We start from the raw sequence: 21,541 nt of genomic DNA on the forward strand, positions 1-21,541 counted from the left end.
TTCAGAAGCTTGTTCTGCCGCAAGGACACTGGTGCTGGCAAGCGCTATTTTGGAATCCTCCCTCTAGCTTATCAGCACCAGGACCTGGCCTTGCCCACCAGCCTATGGGCACCAGTATTGGGACACCTCAGGCCAAGCCAAGCAACTAGCCCATATGGGACACAGTCCTGCTCACTAACAGGCCAGCTGCCTTAAAACCCCCTGTGACCACAGCCACCCCAGGACATGGCCCTGTCCACCAGAGGGCCTAGGACCCAGATCCTCACACCAGTGCATCAGCACTAGTCCTGGAATCCCCAGGACCCTGCAGCCAGACACCTCAGAACCTGGCTTCAACCACCAATAAGCTGGTGAGACTCAGACATTCATATCTATGAGATCAGCTCAAGATGGTGGGAGTAGAAGGATATGAGCTCATCCCTTCTTACAAAACCACCAAAATAACAATTAACTCCTGAACAACCATCAACAAAAAAACACTGGAACCTACTACAAAAGATACCCTACATCCAAAGACAAAGAAGAAGCCACAAGACAGTATGAGGGACGCAATCACAATAAAACCAAATTCTATACCCACTGGGTGGGCAACCCACAAACTGGAAAACAATTACACCACAGACGTTATCCCACAGGAGTGAACGTTCTGAGCCCCACGTCAGGCTGCCCAGCCTGGTGGTCAAGCAACAGCAATAGGAATCCCCAGGGAATGTGGTTTTGAAGCCCAGAGGAGTGTGCTCACAGGACTTCCACAGCACTGGGGGGAGCCAGGAACACCACTCTTAGAGGGTGCGGAGTCTCATGTGCGCCAGGACCCGGGGGAAAAAGCAGTGATCCCAACAGAGACCGGGCCAGACCCACCTGCCTAGTACTGGAGGATCTTCTGCAGAGGTGGGGGGTGGCTGTGGCTCATGGCAGGGACAAAGACACGGGCAGAAGCGGATCTGGGGAGTACACATTGGTGTGGGTCCTCCTGGAGGCTGCCACTAGCCTTACCCTACAGCCTGCAGGCACTCGTTCCGGGCTGCTTCAGGCCAAACAACCAGCAGGGCAGGAACACAGTCCCACTCATCAGCAGATGGGTGGCTTAAAAGTCTCCCTGAGCATGGCCCTGCCCACCAGATGGGCAAGACCCAGCTCCACCCAGCACTGGGCAGGAAGCAGCCCTTCCCACCAGGACGCCTCTTGGACAGCCTCATCCACCAGAGGACAGACAGCAGAAGCAAGAACTACAATCCTGCAGCCTACGACACGGAAACAGCAATCACATAAAATTAGACAAAAGGAGATGGCAGAAGAATATGTCCCAGGTGAAGGAACAAGATGCAACCCCAGAAGAACAACTAAATGAAAGGAGACAGCCAACCTACAGGAAGAAGAATTTAGAATAACAACAGTGAAGATGATCTAAGATCTTGGAAATAGGATCCTTGGAGCAAGGATCGATAAGCTGCAAGAAATGTTTAACAAAGACCTAGAAGAACTAAAGAACAAACAAACAGAGATGAACAACACAATAACTGAAATGAAAAATACATAGAAGGAATCAACAGCAGAATAACTGAGACATAAGAATGGATAAGTGACCTGGAAGACAAAATGGTGGAAATCGCTGCTGCAGAACAGAATAAAGAAAAAAGAATGAAAAGAAGACAGCCTAAGAGACCTCTGGGACAACATTAAATGCACCAACATTCTCATTATAGGGGCCCCAGAAGGAGAAGAGAAAGAGAAGTGACCAGAGAAAATATCTGAAGAGATAACAGCTGAAAACTTCCCTAACATGGGAAAGGAAACAGTCACCCAAGTCCAGGAAGTGCTGAGTCCCAGGCAAGGTAAACTCAAGGAGGAACACACCAAGATACATAGTAGTCTAACTGACAAAAAATAAAGATAGAGGAAAAATATTAAAAGCAACAAGGGAAAGGCAACAAATAACATACAAGGGAACTCCCATAAGGTTATCAGCTGATTTCTCAGCAGAACCTTTGCAGGCCAAAAGTGAGTGGCACAATATATTTAAAGTGACAAAAGGGAAGAAGCTACATCCAAGAATACTCTACCCAGCAAGACTCTCATTCCGATTTTGACAGAGAAATCAAAAGCTTTACAGACAAGCAAAAGCTAAGAGACTTCAGCACCACCAGATCAGCTTTGCAACAAATGTTAAAGGAATTTCTCTAAGCAGAAAAGACCATAACTAGAAACAAGAAAATTACAAATGGAAAAGCTCACTGGTAAAGGCAAACATACACTAAAGGTAGGAAACCATTCACACACAAATATGATATCAAAACCAGCAACTGTGAGAAGAGCAGAGCACAAATGCAGGACACTGGAAATGCATTAAAAGACCAGCAACTTAAAACAATCTTATTTATATAGAGACTGCTATATTATCACCTCATGGTAACCGCAAACTGAAAATCTACAATAGATACACATGTAAGAGAGAAAAAAGAACCCAAACACAACACTAAAGTTAGTCATCAAATCACAAGAGAAGAGAATGAAAGAGGAAGGGAAGGAAGTTTATAGCAATACAAGATTACCTCAGGAAACAAGAAAAATCTCAAATAATCTAACCTTATATCTAAAGGAACTAGAAAAAAAAGAACAAAACCCAAAGTTAGTAAAAGGAAAAAAATCATAAAGGTCAGAGAAGAAATAAATGAAATAAACACTAAAAAAGCAATAGGGGGACTTCCTAGGTGGCGCAGCAGTTAAGAATCTGCCTGCCCATGCAGGGCACATGGGTTCGATCTCTGGTCCAGGAAGATCCCACATGCCACGGAGCAACTAAGCCTGTGCGCCACAATGACCAAGCCTGCGCTCTGGAGCCTGTGAGCCACAACTATTGAGCCCATGTGCCACAACTACTGAAGCCCACGCACCTAGAGCCCGTGCTCTGCAACAAGAGAAGCCACCACAATGCAAATCCCGCGCACCGCAACAAAGAGTAGCTGCCACTCACCACAACTAGAAAAAGCCTGCATGAAGCAACTATAAAGACCTGACACAGCCAATAAACAGGAAGGAAGGAAGGAAGGAAGGCAGGCAGGAAGGAAGGAAGGACGGATGGACGGAAGGAAGGAAGGAAGGAGAAAGAATCCAAGCAACACCACAAACCCATCTCCACTCACAGAGGCTGACTTGAAAGCACTTCCCTACACTTCTTAGCTCCCCTGGGGAGGCTTGAAGAAGAGGGGCAGGAAATACATGAAATGATTGTTGACACTGTGGGATGGGTATATGGGAGGTTCTTTGGGTAGGTTTAAAACTTCACACAATAAAAGATGTTTAAAAAAAAAAAAAACATTTCTTCATGCCATATGAAAAAATAAACTCAAAATGGTTTAAAGACCTAAGGTTAAGACATGACACCATAAAACTCCTAGAACATAGGCAAAACATTCTTTGACATAAATCGTAGCAATATTTTCTTAGATCAGTCTCCCAAGGCCAAAAAAATAAAAGCAAAAATAAACAAATGGGACTGAATCAAACTTAAAGCGTTTGCACAGCAAGGGAAACCATAAACACAATGAAAAGACAACCAATGGAACGGGAGAAAATATTTGCAAATCACGCAATCAACAAGGGGTTAATATCCAAAATACACAAACAACTCACACAACTCAGTATTAAAAAAACAAACAACCCAATCAAAAATGGGCAGAAGATCCAAACAGACAATTCTCCAAAGAAGACATACAGATGGCCAACAGGCACATGAAAAGATGCTCAATATTGCTAATTATTAGAGAAATACAAATCAAAACTACAACGAGGTATCACCTCATACTGGTCAGAATGGCCATCATCAGAGTCCACATATAATAAATGCCAAAGAGAGTGTGGAGGAAAGGGAACCCTCCTAAACTGTTGGTGGGAATGTAAACTGGTGCAGCCACTATGGAAAACAGTATGAAAATTCCTTAAAAAACTAAAAATAGAGTTGCCATATGATCCAGCAATCCCATTCTGGGGCATATATCCAGAAATGAGGAAAACTCTTAACTTAAAAAAAAGATACATGCACCCCAATATTCACAGCAGCACTATTTATAATAGTTGACACGGAAGCAACCCAAGGGCCTATCAATAGACAACTGGCTTAAGAACATATGGTGTATATGTGTGTATATACACATATGTGTATGCATATATGCTGTACGTGTGTGTATACATACATATATATGTATACACACATACACACACATGCACACACAATGGAGTATTACTCAGCTCTAAAAAAGAATGAAATACTGCCATTTGCAGCAACACATGGATGGACCTAGAGAATATTATGCTGAGTGAAATAAGTCAGACAGAGAAAGACAAATACTATATGATATCATGTATTTGTAGAGTCTAAAAAATAATACAAATGCATCTATGCACAAAATAAAAACAGACTCATAGACATAGAAAACAAACTTATGGTTACCAAAAGGGGAGGGGAGGGACAAATCAGGAGTAAGGGATTAACAGATACAAATTATTAATCATAAAATAGATAAGCAACAAGGGTTTACAGTATAACAGGGAATTATACCCAATGTGCAAAAAGTGAATTATGGTGCTGTACACCTGAAACTAAATACTGTAAATCAACTATACTTCAAAAAAAAAAAATAGAGAGAGAGATAATCCCTAGGTTTAATATACATACAAGAACTGCCAAAAGCAGCTGGGTGAGAAGAACAGTAAAGAAAGATATGGAAATGAGAACAGCGCACTGTGAAAAACTACATAGCACAACACATCACCCAGGTAATTTTTCTTTTTCCCTACACAACCCCCTACACTCTCCAGCAACCACAGGAGCCAATTTCAAATAACTGGCAGAGAAAAACCCAAATTATTCTCCAATGTATAATAAGGTCAGTATAACATCAATTCTACAAGAAAAATTCAAGAGGCAAAAAGGTAAAGTTGATTAAAAAGAACACTCAATAAAACGTTGTCCCAAAGCAGAGAGAAAAATGCAATGAAATATTCTGCCACTGCCATAAATTAAAAGAGAAAAAAGAATGAAGCAATCAACTCCCTAAAAGAAGACCACAAAGAAGAAAAGCAAGAACCCCCCAAAACAGATATAAAGACAACAGAGGAAATATGTGTGCTTAAGGAAAGAAAGAAAGATGAAGACAAAAACTGGAAGAACAAACATGGAGTGTTTGTAACGGTAGAGAAACCTGGCAAATCGTAACCAAATACTGACATCACCAATAATGTCATAGAGAGATCGTGTATCTCCTTCATATGATACGGTGAAGACACTTCACCTCCGTGGTAGTCTTTTCATAAACCATAAGCCCAATCTAATCGTGAGAAAAACATCAGACAAAATCCAAGTTGAGAGACAGTCTACAAAATATTGGACAAATATTCCTCAAAACTGTCAAGGTCATGAAGAACAAGAAAAGACTAAGAAATTGTCACAGACCAAAGAACGCTAAGGAGATATGACAACTAAATGCAATGTGGTACTCTGCATTGGATCCTGTAACAGAAAATGAACATTAATGAAAAAACTGGTGAAGTCCAAATAAAGCTTGGTGTTTAATTTTTTAAAAATCCTTGAGTTCATAAAGATGCTAAAAATAAAAACTCACTGGTTACCTCTGGAGGTCGTTAGGGTACCAAATCATTATTTTGAAAAATAGTAGGTAAAGAGAAAGATCTAGCATTGATCCTGTCTTATATGAGTAGCCAAAATACTGATAAAGGAAATCAAATAATTGATAAAGTTCTTCATTATAGAATTCCAATAAATAAAGAAACAACAGCCTTAGAGTATCACTATTTGCAACAACTAACGAAATATTGAATCTAGCCAATAATCAATAATGGCTTCCAAATCAATAGGTGAAAAGCTGACAGACAACATCATGATGGATGAATTGGGATGACATCTGATCCCATGATCAATTTTAGTATCACAAAAAGAGAAATCAGTCATTATGTGTCTCTGGAACTGATGCACCAGAATGTACACAACCTCACCTATAGAAGTACTCTGGCAGAAAGGAAGATGCAAGAAAGAAAACAAAATCATTCTTGCTCAGTACCCTTTAGGAAGAAAGGCATATACTTATAAAACATATGGTGGGGACTTCCCTGGTGGTCCAATAGTAAAGAATCCATCCTGCAATGCAGGGGACGTGGGTTCGATCCCTGGTCTGGGAATTAAGATCCCTCATGCTGTGGGGCAACTAAGCCCATGTGCCACAACTGCTAAGCCCGCGCGCCACAATTACTGAGCCTGCGTACTTCAACTATAGAGCCCGAGTGCCACAAATTACAGAGCCCATGTGCTCTGGAGCCCACGCTCTACAACTACACAGCCCACGCACCCTGGAGCTCATGTGCCACAACTAGGGAAGAGAAAACCCACGCGCCACAACAAAAGATCCTGGGTGCTGCAACAAACACCCAACACAGCCAAAAAAGATAAAAATAAATAAAAAATAAATTTAAAAAAAGCATATAGTGACTATAAAACAAAACAAAGCTAACAAGCCTTTTGGTGAAACTGACTTTGGCTTCTGTCACCTGCAACTGAACATTTAGTAAGTGTAGTTTCAGGAACTTCAGTACTTAAAGAGAAAACATTTAAACAGAAAAGAAATAAGCCAACTGTACTAAAGACACGCATGTAGCAAATAACTAAAATCACGCTGTTTAAGCATGCAGTGGCTTTATACCTTCTCATACTTCCGTAACTAAAAATGTAGCACCAGCCACAACCAAGGATAGCAATTTTTAAAAAGAATTATAGTCAATTCAATGTATTCAAATTGAGTTACTGATAAGAACCATAACATTTTGGCCCGACAGAGGAACCCGTGGAAATATATAAATAGATTTCTAAATGCAGCATTAAAAACAACAAACTATTATAGTAATTTAAAACCACACAGGTTCAGAGAGTATTGAAGTTTATGACAATTTCATTCACCTGCTTAGAAAATCCAGATTTCCATATACTGAACTTGCCTAAATCTAGAAACATGTACTGTTACATGTAAACAATAGTAGGTACCAAACATCAGATTTTAAACCATGATAAACTTGAAATTCATATTTAGAGGAAACACAAAGCCCTCTCTGTAAAGCCTCTTGTGTCCAGGAACTAAACTTTGACAAGTTGATAAGGGGGCCATGAAGTCCACAAAGTCCCAACAAGGCTCATCAGCTTTATCAATGCCACATGAAACCCTGATTCCTAACCTTTTTAGAGCTATCTATAAACAGTCTGTTCTAGTTCCATGGCAAACCCCTGCCACTTCACTTTCTGAAGCTGCCACGTGCACTAAATTTTTTTCAAACTATTATTTGGATAATTCTATAAAACCTATTGAGACATGAACATACAATACAAAAAGAATGGAAACTACCAATCTAAGACATAAACTATTAAGTCTAGCAGACTTAAAAAAAAAAAAGAAAGTTATATCAAGCTCTAACACACCAGACCTGCTCTCTTACGTTCAGTTAGAAATCTGAAACTTCAACAACCAAACGTGCCAAATCTGGACAAGGCACAGAAAAGCATATAACACTCTTTAAAAAAACATGAGCACTAACAATTATGAATGTCTACTCCGTCCCTGGACCTTTCCACATGTACTATTTCATACTCAATCAGCTCTATGAAGTAGTGGTATCATTACCAACTTAAAGATGAGGAAACAAATGTTCAAGTTAAGTTATTTTACCAAAGACCATACAGGTGGTATAAGGTCAAATGACAAATTTATTACCTACTATATAATCTTACCATAAAAGATCAACTGTAATTCTTCAAACAAAAATAGGACTGCCACTAATAAAAGAAAATGCAAAAAAAAAAAAAGAAAACGCAATCTATAATTTTGAACTTGTTTATGAGCTACAAGGAAAAAAATAGTTTTCCATAATTCCAATTAGTCCCAGAAAAGAATGAGTCACATTCACAATCTTCAAAATAACTGGACAGCTACATGTAAAAGAATGAAATTAGAACACTCCCTAACACCATACACAAAAATAAACTCAAAATGGATTAAAGACCTAAATATAAGACCAGATACTATAAAACCCCTAGAGGAAAACAAAGGCAGAAGACTCTATGACATAAACCATAGCAAGATCCTTTTTGATGCACCTCCCAGAAAAATGGAAATAAAAACAAAAATAAACAAATGGGGCCTAATGAAACGTAAAAGCTTTTGCACAGCAAAGGAAACCATAAGACAAAAAGACAACCCTCAGAATGGGAGAAAATATTTGTAAATGAAACAACTGACACAGGATTAATCTCCAAAATACACAAGCAGCTCATGCAGCTCAATATCAAAAAAACAAACAACCCAATCCAAAAATGGGCAGAAGACCTAAATAGACATTTCTCCAAGGAAGATATATACAATGCCAACAAACACATGAAAAGATGCTCAACATCACTAATCATTAGAGAAATGCAAGTCAAAACCACAATGAGGTATCACCTTACATCAGTCAGAATGGACATCATCAAAAAATCTAGAAACAATAAATGTGGAGAGGGTGTGGAGAAAAGGGAACCCTCCTGCATTTTTGGTGGGAATGTAAGTTGATACAGCCACTATGGAAAACAGTATGGAGGTTCCTTAAAAAACTAAAAATAGAGTTACCATATGACCCAGCAATTCCACTACTGGGCATATACTCAGAGAAAACCATAATTCTAAAAGAAACATGTACCACAGTGTTCACTGCAGCATTATTTACAATAGCCAGGTCATGGAAGCAACCTAAATGCCCATCAACAGATGAATGGATAAAGAAGATGTGACACATATATACAATGGAATATTACTCAGCCATAAAAAGGAATGAAATTGAGTTATTTGTAGTGAGGTGAATGGACCTAGAGTCTGTCATACAGAGCGAAGCAAATCAGAACAAGAAAAACAAATACCATATGCTAACGTATATACGCGGAATCTAAAAAAAAGGTACTGATGAACCTAGTGGCAGGGCAGGAATAGAGATGCAGACATAGAGAATGGACTTGAGGACATGGTGGGGGGGGGGACGTAGTGAGAGTAGCACTGACATATACACACTACCAAATGTAAAACTGATGGCTAGTGGGAAGCTGCTACAGAGCACAGGGAGATCAGCTGGATGCTTTGTGAAGACCTAAAAGGGTGGGATAGGGAGGCTGGGAGGGAGGCTCCAGAGGGAGGGGATATGGGGATATATGTATAAATACAGCTGATTCACTTGCTGTACAGCAGAAACTAACACAATACTGTAAAGCAATTATACTCCAATAAAGATTAAAAAACAAAAACAAACAAAAATAACTTCCATTTGCAGGAATTAAATGCACAAGCACTTTCCACTTATAAAAAATAAACTAAAACACTAATAAGCTAAATACATGATTTCCCAAAGACAGATTAAAGTATTACTTTGTCTCTCCACCAAGCTTTCACTGAATATGCCTCCAAAGAACTTAACGTCATACAAAGTTGGCAGATATCTACAAGAGATCTGCCCTTACAGACAAGCTCAAAAATTCTAGTTTCTTAATGCTGAAGTGGCTACAGAGAATAAAATGGAATCTGGAACTCTAATGAAAGCTACAAGCTCCAGGGTAATATAGCCCATGTTATGGTCAAGATGTTGATAAAAAGATACAAGGATTAAAAGAAGCCAACTGCCTTTTTTCCTACTCTCCAAAATAACTACAAGTAAAGCTGTGCCCCTAAGAATTATTAACACTTCCTCAAAAGAAGATTCTGGTTTACTAATATTTATGCGGTTCTTGGAGTAAATACAACTCAGTACTTTTTTTGGTAAAGCCTGGAACTTTTTAATTTGATCTTTATTACTTGATTTCTTTAGCTGTCTTTAAATATAAAAGTTAAAAGTTTGTTACTTAAAATTGCATAGAACTAAATTATTTAGGCACAAAACAAAGGGATTCAATCTGCCTTTAGTATTCCAACTAAAGACTTCCTGTTAACAGCAGAATTCCTTCCTTTGGCACATACAGTAACTGCCTGACTGGTATGCAGGCCAAAATGTTAAAGGTCAAATTTCACAGCTAAATGTAGAACATGCTGGGCCCTAAAACCCTTTAAGATATTATATGACTTGTTTTTTTGTACTTCTGCTTAATACAATAAGATGACATTAACCCTTGAGATAAGGTGTTTCCTAAAACTCTAAGAAATAATCAATTGGAAGGAATTACTACCCTCAAGTCATTAGAAAATGATTTTCTTTCATACCTTTTTTATGCTTATTACATTAGTAACAGCAATCAAAATTTAAAGCTTGTGAAAACAAATCTGTGTATAGAACATCCTTACGCTCCCACAAACTTACTTTCTCCTTTACGCTCACTCAAATTTCTTGAACTCTGCAGCATAAATCTTAAAAATATAAGTTTCAAGTCTTTTCAAGATGAATTCAAGAAACTTCCAGCTATTGTCTCATATTCGGGTTTTTTTCTTCTGGAAAAGACAGTTGTTAGGCTTTTCTGTTTGGTTAATAATTGGTTATTACTCCTTCCCTGCCACTTAAGAGATTCCTGCAAAAAAGTACCGATTTTTTCTCAAAGGTAAAACATTAATCTTATTGCCGTGATATAAATTAATGTTAAGTGAAATTTCTCAAGCAATCATCACTGCCATAATAAGTGCAAATCTTATTTTACATCACATTCTTTAATTTGAAAAAGTATCCAATTAAATTGTATTTTATTTATTTCTAAAATTTATTTTATTTATTTAAAATAGGGGAAAGCTATTTTAAAGTGTCATTAAAATTACAAAAACTATATCAGACAGCATAAAAAGAGTCCTAAGAGAGAGGATCAGTAGAAATTTAGTTTTCACAGTATTTCCTCAATGATATTTTGCGAATCAGAATTTTAATAAGATTTTTAACTTGGTATCACTAGTTCTTCATACTTCAGGCATAAAAGTGTCATGAACTAACAGTGACGTCTGCAACATAAACATACATGGGAAAGGTAAGTGTAAAGAACAATCTGTATTAATGGCAAACAGATTGTGGTGTAAGCTATTATTCCCGCTACACCTTCACTACCAAAAAAGTCTTAAGACTCCAGACTTGAAATCTGAGAATCTGTTCACTCATTCAACCATTTACTTTTAGAGCACCTCCTATATAGCCAGGTGCTTTGCTAATCCTATCCGACTCTTCTCTTTCCCTCATCCCTCAATACACATCAGTGGCCAGGGCCCATCAATGCTAATGTGTCCCACTTCTCCCCTTTCCAAACATCCCCAGCCTAGGTCAAGTCCTCATTAACATTTAAAGTATTAACCATAAGACATGCACCAAATGTAAAATTATGGAGCACTGAAACTACACATAAATAGTGTTTAACATTAAGAAACTCATTCAAGCAAAAAAGCAAGTATATGAAACTGAACAGAGTATAATTATGACAATGTTAAAAAAAAAAAAAAGGCGTGTCATGGAAAAAGGTGAAGAAAATAACTAAATACGAAGAATCCTTGTTGTAATGAGTGCTTCCCCTTTACTTTTCTGCATTTTGCAGATTTCCTATAATAAGCAGGTATTACTCTCAAAATATACATAAAAACGAACTTTATTTTTTAAACTATTTTGATCTAATAACAAATTATTTCTGCGGTTTAAAACTACACGATATCAGAAAAGCCAAAATAAACACTGAAGTACACAACTGTCTAATCCTTTAACATAGAGGTTCTTTAAAAACAAAAAAGGCACCCACCTATTTGCATTACATTTTTTTTAAAACGATAAAGAAATTTATTATTTCACAGAACACAAAGTTCAAGGATGAGGTTGTCCCAGGGCTAATCAATTTTGCAGCTTGGCAACATTATCAATATCCAGGTTCTTTTCAACTTTCTATGCTGCCATCCTCAGGGAGGTCCTTAAGAACATCTTCTCATAACTGCAAAATGACTGATCAAAAACATTCCACACAGCAAAGCCCTTCTCTGGGTCCTTCATCAGGAACCAAGATAACCTTCCCAGAAGCCACTCCGTAGACTTTAGCTCACATTTCTCCAGCCAAAACCACATTACTTGCTCAGTCCCAAACCAATGCAAGGGAAATGGAATAACCACGACTGCCTCAGACTACCCAGGATCCAGCTCTTGGAGATGGGACACCAGAGTCCCAGAGGAACTCAAAATCCCTCAAGAACATGGACACTCTTTGAACAAAACTGGAGTTCCTTTACATTACTTCTATACGTCTAGAAAACCTTTCCTCTTCAATATCACAATGAGACTTGAATGTCAGATTTCACAAATTAAGCTGCTCTTAACTGTTCCATACTATTTTTCAATTTTCAAAACTTCAGTGACCTACTTTCTCCCAAACCCATAATTAAGTCTCATTTTTCCTTCAAAAGCATCACAGATTTGTACTACCACTGGTACCTGAGTTCCTCTTTTCTCTAGCAATCTGTCCTGAGTACTAGTAAACTAATCTTTGAACACTGTTTCCGTAAAATGAAAATCTTGTCCTTTTGAAATCTGCAATGGCTTTTCCTTGACGCGAGTTTAAATCCTACAGCCTGTTGTTGCACCACTCATCTCCACACCACCTTACAGCTTATTTTTTCAAATTAGACAGAACTACACAGTTCCTTGGATTTACAGATCCGCTGTTTCACTGATTTTCCAGCTAAAATGTCCTTCCTATGTCTCCTGTCAATCTAAAGTCCAAGCTCAAAGAAAACAGTTCAGGTTCCATCTCTCCCACGAACCATTCTCGAAGTGTTCTAGCCTACCCTGATCTCTCTCTCTTCTGACTCCCTATGGCACTTACAGTCAGTACCACATAGTATAACAACTAACTGTTCTGTGATTTTTTTTGCATATAGTGGTTTTGTTCTCCCAAATAAGGTACCAGAAGGCAGATACCAAACAGGAAAGTGCTGGACACATAAATGATTAATACTAAATGAATGAAATGTTTTCCACTCTCAAAACACTCACGCACCAAACTGTTTTTAAGTCACTTTATTTGTACCAAACTGTTTTTAAGTCACCTTATTTGAAGTTTTGTGGGCTAAAAAAGTGTCTCATGTATTTTTTATTTTTATCCTGCCAAAACATAAACCCTATAACTTACTAGGAAAATAAAAGTCAAATGAAAAAGTTTACTTTTCAGCTTGCTTCACTTTTTCTAGTGTAATCCAGTACTTTAGGAATAAAGTAGAACAGTGCATTTCTATCTCTTCTGCTCCCTGTACAATTATCCCAAAGTCAGGATATATAGAAAGCAGATTTTTAAAAATTATATGGCAAATATTTTTGCCCATTGCAAAAAGAAGAGCAAAAGGACAGAGAACACACAATGAATCATGTGACAACAGGTCTTTTTAAACTAGTGAAACAATTCTTTAACTACAAAAACAGTCCTGTTCAAAGAAACAGTGCGAGTTCTGCTCCGTAATGATGCAGCTGGCCCACAGTGTCACCTACCATGCCCAATCCTTCCTCTTTGCCTTTCCTTTTCCAGGTTTAAGTCCAGTTTCTCTGAATCCCTAACCTCTCCAGTCTACCAAATCTAAACCTAGATTCAACCCAACTACAGACATTAAAATCTCAACGTTTTCAAGGTTCACACTGTTAACAGTCTAGATAGTCTTCAGATATGAACAAGTTTTTTTTAATAAAATAAGTTAATTAGATGAGTTAACAGACACAAAAATCTTTCCCTCAGTGTGGGTTAATAATTATTTGCATGCTGGCTTAGCAAGACTGGCAAAATGGAGTAGTGGTTCTCTAGGAGTTATCTGTTCACTTCCCAAGAAAATCCAGAAAAGAGCATCTTTTTAATGAGGTGTTAATAAATCTAAATACAAACTGGTGTGGTATTTATAATTTTAAGTTACCTGAAGCACGCCTGCCCTGGTTCAGTGGCTCCCTTTGGAAGAGATCATGGTTGTATGCATAGTATCTACGGTCTTCGTGTGTTCGATCTCCAAGTGGGCGCCTCCTCTGACCATCAAAATAATTATCTGAATAATAATATCGGGAACCAGAGTCTCCATTTTCAACAGCAAAATTAAATTCTGTTAAAAATGACTGAGAAGAGCCATATTCCCTAGGGACATCTGCTAGACTCCTGGCAAGGTAAGATGGTGCAGATAATCTGTTGCTTTCTCTTCTCATTATTTCATGAGGTGTTCTCTGAATTGGAGTTCTAAGGAAACTATGGTTTCTTGAAACTATTCCATCTCCAGAAGCTGCAAAGGCATTTGAGCTTGAATCTGGAAGACAGATATCAGTTCGTCTTGGAATTGTTGGACCGTGCCGGATAAATGAAGGCATAAGATCTATAATAAAACAAAGAGTAAGATGACCAGCAAGTAACACATTTTTCAAAAGTTGTTCATTTACATCTATCACCCCAAAGTGAAAAATTTCAATGGACTTAAGAAAACATGATTTAAAATTTTAGGAAAGTATATGGGTATTTTAAAATTGAGGCTGATTGACATCTTCCCACTCAAATGAATTTATAATTTGTATAAATGTGTTCTGTGTAAGCTCTGCCAGAATCAAAGGTATTCTGCATACCACCGTACATAATGCGATGAAACGCCAATAAGCTTAACTACGAAATACACATTAATGAAACACTCATGAATAAATGTGTAAAGAATCTAACAAATGGACACTCTGTTACCAGCATAACTTAACACTACAGTTTGTTTTGTTGATTTTACTTCATTCTCAAAATTCCCCAAGCCCTTCTTCAAGCAAACACAATTTAAAAAATACAACAGAACATAATCCTATTCTCAAACATGTAAAGGTGAATTCCTTTAAAAAGATTTTAAAATTATTAACCTGGCCTTCCTACTCTTGGAATTATGTGTAAGTACAGTAATCAAACAGTGGGAAAACTAAAAACTTAGCTATGAGAATTAAAAAATAAAAAAGAGCTCATTTCAAAGAGACACACAAATGTTGAATCAGTTAAAAAAAAAATACCAAGTCTAAAACTACGGCTCCTTTAAGAACAATTATAATTCAAAACAGAAGATAACAGAAGAACAATGGCTTTAAGGATACAGTACTTCTGAATAAAGTACTTAAATAGCTTAGGCACTCCCGGTTAGAAAGCAAATACCTTTAAAATAAGAAAAAACTGGATGTGGAGACCGTTTCTTTAGTTCATTAAGTAAACAGTACCAGAGGGCACTCATATTAATATGCAACAGAAGCTAATTAGACAAAAATTAGCATCCGAATAAACAAGGCTCAACATTTGATGAAACTAAAACAAAATACTATAGCAAAAGTTATTTGCTTAAAGGTGTGGCAAATATATTTCACGATTACAAGTAGTGATCCATAAACTTTATTCGCAGCAAACTGCACGTTTTCATACATTTAGCCAAAATCCTAAAAGAATGTGTAACTGGAAAATAAACTGTTAAAAAAGGTTTAAAAAATCAAGTTTCAGGTTCCTGATGTACCCATCTGATCTGTTCTATTCTGTGAGAAAGCACTGCACATACAAGGATAAATCCGGAAGGTTGACGATGTGGTTATAACGGAAAAACATGCTCTCCACCCCTTTCTGTGTGATCCTGGGCAAATATTACTAGGAACCCCTATGAAAAGCTTCCCCAATTACAATATGAGGTCATGCTTAAGTCACAAAGTCACCAGCTTCCAAGAAGGAAACTTACACAAAGGGCCCAGCCTGCAGTACGAGCAGCAGCAAACTAGCTCCTCAGCTCACAAAGGTTCTGAACGCGCCAGCAGGAATTAAACATTCAAAAGAGTCAGCCCGGTAATTAGGGTCAAACATTTAAACTGAACATAAGAAACGTGCCGGTGTGGGGTGGGAGAAAAACGCACTCTACCAAAATCGAAATGAAAAAAACCCACCACAACAAACTTTTTCGCCACGTCCCCTAAAGCACGACAGAGCGTCCCCGGAGTCCTCTGTCCGTGCGCGGTCTCGAGGGGGGTCACCCGAAGCGCTTCTCGGGGACCCAGCCCGACGCGCCTCCGCTGGGCTCCCCTCCCCTGGAGCCCTGCTCCCGACGGGGCGCGCGGCGGCGGCGGCGCCGGCCAGCTTTCCCCTCCTCACGCCTGCGGGCAGCAGCCGACAGGCTGAGGCGTTCCAGCCCGGAGCTCGCACACCGCCCGGCACGGGCAGCCACGCCCGCCCCGGGTGCAAACGCGGGGCCCGCCTCGACGTGACGGGCAGCGCAGAGCGCGTGCCCCCGGGGAGGCGCGTTAATGCCCGCGGCTTCCCCAAGAACCTCCTTCCTCCAGGAACCCACACGCACACCGCCGCCGCGAGGGGCCGCGAGGGGCCGCGGGAGTCCGCGGGTGCCGGGGCGGAGGCGGGCCGACCTGTCAGCGGCTCCCCAGCGGCCGACGGCGCCCGGCCGCGCGCGCACGGCTCACCCGGCTCTCCCCGAGCCCGCGGGGCGCCCCGCCCGACACTCACTCCGCAGCAGGGGCGACGTCTCCTTCTTCACGTACTTGCCCTGCACCTCAGCCGGCTTGGACACCTCGTTTTTGGTTTTCTTGCGGGACAGCATCCTCGTCCACGAGGCCCCAGGCCACCCCGGGCGGCCGCCCTAGAGCTCCGCGCCGGCCGCCGGGCGTCCCCGCCGCCGCCCTCCCTCGCTCCCGAGCCGCCGCCGCCGCCGCCTCTCCGCAGCCCGGGGTCGCCTGCAGGGACTGCCGCATGGTCGGGGCGCTAAGCGCGCCGGCCGCCGCTCCGCCGCCTGTCGGTGCCTGCCCGGACGTCGGCCGGCTCGGCGACGCTGCCCGAGGACTCGGAGAGGCGAGGCCGCGGCCGCCCCGCCAGGGCCATGGCGGGCCGCCCAGGAACCGCTACGGCCGCCGCCGCCGCCGACGTCCCGTAAACTTTCCCCGCGGCCGCTGGGGATTCTGGGAGACTCGACGCTGCGCGAGCGCCGCCGCCCCTCCCCCGCTCTCCTCCCCCTCCCCCGCTCTCCTCCCCCTCCCCCCGCTCCGGGGCGCGGCTTGGGCTGCGGGGCGCCGGCCCGGCTCTGCGCCCACCGGCCCGCTCCGGCGTCGCCCCCTCGGCGAGAGGCGCGTCCCGCGGACGCGGGGGACGACACCCGCCAGGCCGCGCGCGGGAGGCGGCGGCGCGCGCCGGCCCGGGAGCCGCCGCTTCCCACAGATGTTCCTCCGGGAGCCCTGGGAGAGCCGGGGACGCCCCCGAAATGCGGGCCCTCCTCGGCCCGCGGAGAGGCCGGCGGATTGGAGACCGGGGCGGCAGAGGACGGCCCCAGAGGGAGAGCGGCTCCACCCTCAGGCCGGCGCCGCACCAGGGCCCTGCAGGGCCCCCTTTCTGTTGAAACCATGAGCCCGGCCGGTCCTCGTTATTAAACAGGACGAACCGCTGGTCTCCCGAGTGCCAGGGAGGCCGAGGAGGAGGCCAAGATGGAGTTTCTCCGCTCCCTGATGCAGGCCGCCTGGGATACTAGCATCGCTGTTCAGTCGTCCCTGTCAGCACTCTGCTTACCGCGTAGTTCCTCCTGCAGTTGTCGCTGGAAAAAAGTCCGTAAATCATCTATGATAGGAATAGGAAAGGGTTTTCTCTGAGCCACACTGGGGAAGTATGAGCCCAGAAGACAGCTTCTCAGACAACTGAGGAAGTGCGGTTTGTGTCTTGTCAGAACAAAGAACATTCAGGGAATCAGGGGTAGCTCCCTTCAGGGTTTCCAAAAAAAATAGATCAGTTTGGAACACGGGTCCGCATGGCCGTAGCACTTGGGTAGGGAGTCTTCTCACTGAAGGAGTAATGGCATTGCCGTCCCAGGAGGGGAGGCATTTAATTTTTATTTTTAGCACAGACATTCTTTCCTTCTGGTCAGTGAGCCCTTTTCTTTCATGATTAAAACACGTGTACAGTGTGTGTTTGATAGGCCACAAACAGGCTATATTTTAGCTAATGTAAAGTTAACTCTCGTGCAATCCAGAATGACTTCTCCATACCTCAATATGTGAAAATTTATTTCATAGAGTTAAATATGCAAATATTAGATTTTTTGAGAATTTTGAGCCCTAAAGATCAAGACCTGGGTTTTGGTTTCTTGGTCTTTTTTTTTTTGGCTGTGTTGGGTCTTTGTTGCTGCACCTGGGCTTTCTCTAGGAGCGGGGGCTACTCTTGGTTGTGGTCCGCAGGCTTTTTTCATGGCAGTGGCTTCTCTTGTTGTGGAGCACAGGCTCTAGGCGTGCGGGCTTAGTAGTTGTGGCACGTGGGCTCAATAGTTGTGGCTCTCGGGCTCTGGAGCACAGGCTCAGTAGTTGTGGCTGACGGGCTTAGTTGCTCCGTGGCATGTGGGTTCTTCCCACACTGAGGATTGAATCTGTTTCCCCTGCATTGGTAGGCGGGTTCTTAATCACTGTGGGGCAAAGGAAGCCCAAGACCTGGGATTTTTAATCTAAAATAGACCCTGCTTTCTTCTATATAACTTAACAGAGGTGCAAAATGTACAGGATAACATTTGGAAAATAAGATGGGATCCACCCCGCTAGTGACCAAATTGAGGCTTTGACAATGGAAAGTGCTTTCCCTGAGATAGGAAACATCTTACAAGAGGTGTAAACAATTAACAAAAGGGAAGGAATTTTCTACTTAAACAAGGTTAGGAAGCTGTTCAAATTTTGTTTTGTCACGAACAAACAAATGACATTTTGTCTAATGCCTGTCTCCATCTTTGCATACTGTCATGGTCCCTTTGCACAGATCTCTCACAATTTATTCAATAACCAACAAATATTTATTGATCACCCACTATGACAGGCACTGTTCTAGGTGCTTGTGAAATAGCAACAGGCAAAGAATCCCTACTCTCATGGGAAAGAGAGGCAATAAAGAAGAAAAATAAATAAAATGTACTATGCTACATAGTGATAAGTGCTGAGGTGAAAATAAAACAAGAAAAAGAAGGTTTATGACTTCAGTGTGACCAGCTCATGAGAAGGAGCCCTTGGAGTTAAATGACAAAGGAAATTGTCAATGCAGCTATCTGGAGGAAGAATATTCCGGGCAGAAAGAGCAGCAAGTGCAGAGTCACAGCAAGTAACCATGTTCCTGGCAATTTGAAGTAATGTAGGAAGGTCTGTGTAGCTGGAGCAGAGGAGGTGAGTAGTAGGAAATGAAGTTAGAGCGGTAACAATGACACCTATGGCCTTGTAGGTCATTGTAAGGAATTTCACTTTGAGTAAGGGAGTGACATGATCTAACTTAATGTTTTAAATAGGATTGCTTTGGATGCTGTGTTGGAAATAGACTGAATGGGAGCAAGGGTTAAACCAGGGAGATCAGTCAAAAGCTGTTGCTGGCTTAGACCAGGGTAACAGCAGTGGAGAGGATAAGTGGTCAGACTTCGGACATTTTGTTGAAGGTAGAGCCAATGAGATTTGCTAAGAGATTGAATATGGAGTGTGAGAGAGAGGAATCAGGGATCACTGCTGTGGGTATGTAAATCTTAACAATAGAACAGACATATTGTGTATCATATAAATAAGCTACAAGCATATATTGTACAACACGAAGAATATAGCCAATATTTGATAATAACTATAAATGGAGTCTAACCTTTAAAAATTGTGAATCACTGTGTTGTATACCTGTAACATAATATTTATATCGACTGTATCTCAATTAAAAAAAAAACAGACCCTCAGTTGTGGGAAGACATTCGGGAACCTTTTTGTAACCTTGAAAATGTTGAAGTATGTGGGCCGAGCGATGGGATTCAGGGTGTCCTGCTTGAGCAGTGGAGGAGCTGAGGGTGCGGGGCGTGGAGACTAATATCACCCTGTTTGGTCCTGAAGGATGGCTGGTTAGCCAAAGACGGGTAAGATTCCTCAGAGGAGGAACAACCTAAGACAGGCACAGCCGCAGAGGGGCCAACAGGGGTGGTGCATAGAACCTTCCTTATATCACCCTGTTTGGCCCTGGAGGATGACTGGTTAGCCAGAGACGGGTAAGATTCCTCAAGGGAGGAACAACCTAAGACAGGCACAGTCGCAGAGGGGCCAACACGGGTGGGGCACAGACCCCCAATATCTGAGAGAGGTCTCCTGCCCCCAGGGCTGTTTTGCTCTCCACACCCAGCTCAAATCCACACCTGCTCAGCTGGGACCCAGGAGGCAAACAAGGATCATTGCCCCAGTCATGTGAGGCCTTTAACTGTTTATGAGTGTAACCTGAGAATGTTAACCCACGAACTCAATAAAAGCAACCTGGGATGAGTCAGCAGGGCTCTTGATCCAAGAGGTCTTGAGCCCCCCGGTCCCATCTTTCTCTTCAGTCTGTGTCTGTGTCTTCTTCAAGCTTGCGGCACCCGTCACTCACCTCGAGTCGCCGAGCTGGTCTCGGCAAGTGGCGCCCAACGTGGGGCTCGAAAGGCTTGAGTGACGAAGGTTCACGGAAAGTGAAATTGATAAAAGTAAAGAATTGGGAAGTGCCGTGAAGCCCCCAAGAGGAGAGTAAGAGGCCTCTGAAAAAATCCTGCCAGTAAGTAAATCTCTTGGGTAGTTTGTGTTCGGGGTAAAATATGGGAAATAAAGTTCAGATTAATATCGACCAGATGTATGCCTGTTACGGCAGCTCCTAAGGGCAGGTGGAGTAAAAAGCAAGTGAAGGTCTTGTAAAAAGCAAATGAAGGTCGATTGTTAAAAATTCTGTAAATAGTTGAGAATATTGTATATAGTTTCCTTCTTTAGGCTAACACTGGGTTTATGTACTTGGGGATAAGGTTGGGAGCAAACTTAAAAAATTGCATTCTAAAGGGACTCCCGTACCAGGTTCTGTTTGGTCAAATGTGGTCTCTGATTAAGTCAGTATTAAAGCCTCTATTAGCGCCTCTATGGGCTCCTGAAGGCTCAAATGATAGCTTTGATGAAGAAGCCCGTCCGTCAGAGGACCGATGGGCATATGCTGTGCCAAACAAAACTGAAAAACAAAAAGGTTCCCGAATGTCTTCCCACACTCAGTAGAATAGCAGATTGTACTGTGAGAGGAACATCAGAAAAGCGATTACTTGTTGTTCAGATATAAGGACCAGTACTAAATTGTGGTCGTGTGGATGGAGGATAGTGGTGAAACATAGATGGAGAGACCATGGGGTTTTGTTACAGATGGGGTATGATGGTGGGAGATGAAGGGAGAGAAGGGGGTGCCCAAGGCTTACTTCAGAAGGATAAGAGAACAAAAGCATATTGAGACCTTGTTAATACAGCCGACTCTTCACACTTGGGGCTTTCTGAGAGACTGAAATACAGGATACCTTTCGCATTCATGTAAGGAAAAAATCATAGAATTTTATAGTTTGAAAGAATTCTGAGATCAGCTAGACTAACCTCACTTTGTCATCGTGGAAACCAAACTAGAAAAATTAAATGTTTTGCTTCAGATTTTATTCCTGGTCAGTAGCAGATGCGTCTCAGAACTGGGGTTCTGTATTCCATTTTGGGCCTTTTCCTGCTGCAGCATATTGAGTCC

General features: G+C 41.8%; 1 protein-coding gene across 6 annotated transcripts in view; it reads right to left on the reverse strand.

Moving 5' to 3' along the window:
* SAV1 (salvador family WW domain containing protein 1) overlaps positions 1 to 17,648 on the reverse strand; it is a 28,017-nt gene extending 10,369 nt beyond the window's left edge. For 2 of the 6 annotated variants that reach the window (XM_057723812.1, XM_057723807.1), the window contains exons 1-2: positions 16,499 to 16,629; positions 13,917 to 14,360 (exon numbers count right to left, since the gene is read on the reverse strand). In XM_057723812.1, coding sequence (XP_057579795.1) covers positions 13,917 to 14,360; positions 16,499 to 16,592 — 538 coding nt within the window. In that variant the 5' untranslated portion in view covers positions 16,593 to 16,629. Of the gene's footprint in view, positions 1 to 13,916; positions 14,361 to 15,725; positions 15,786 to 15,927; positions 16,212 to 16,498; positions 16,639 to 17,548 lie in introns of those variants that run through there. The other 4 variants (XM_057723809.1, XM_057723808.1, XM_057723811.1 and 1 more) reach the window with 4 other exon arrangements.
* Between the last annotated feature and the right edge of the window lie 3,893 nt (positions 17,649 to 21,541).

This window comes from Hippopotamus amphibius, chromosome 2 (genome assembly GCF_030028045.1).
Source record: "Hippopotamus amphibius kiboko isolate mHipAmp2 chromosome 2, mHipAmp2.hap2, whole genome shotgun sequence".
In the NCBI taxonomy this organism is placed as follows: Eukaryota; Metazoa; Chordata; class Mammalia; order Artiodactyla; family Hippopotamidae; genus Hippopotamus; species Hippopotamus amphibius.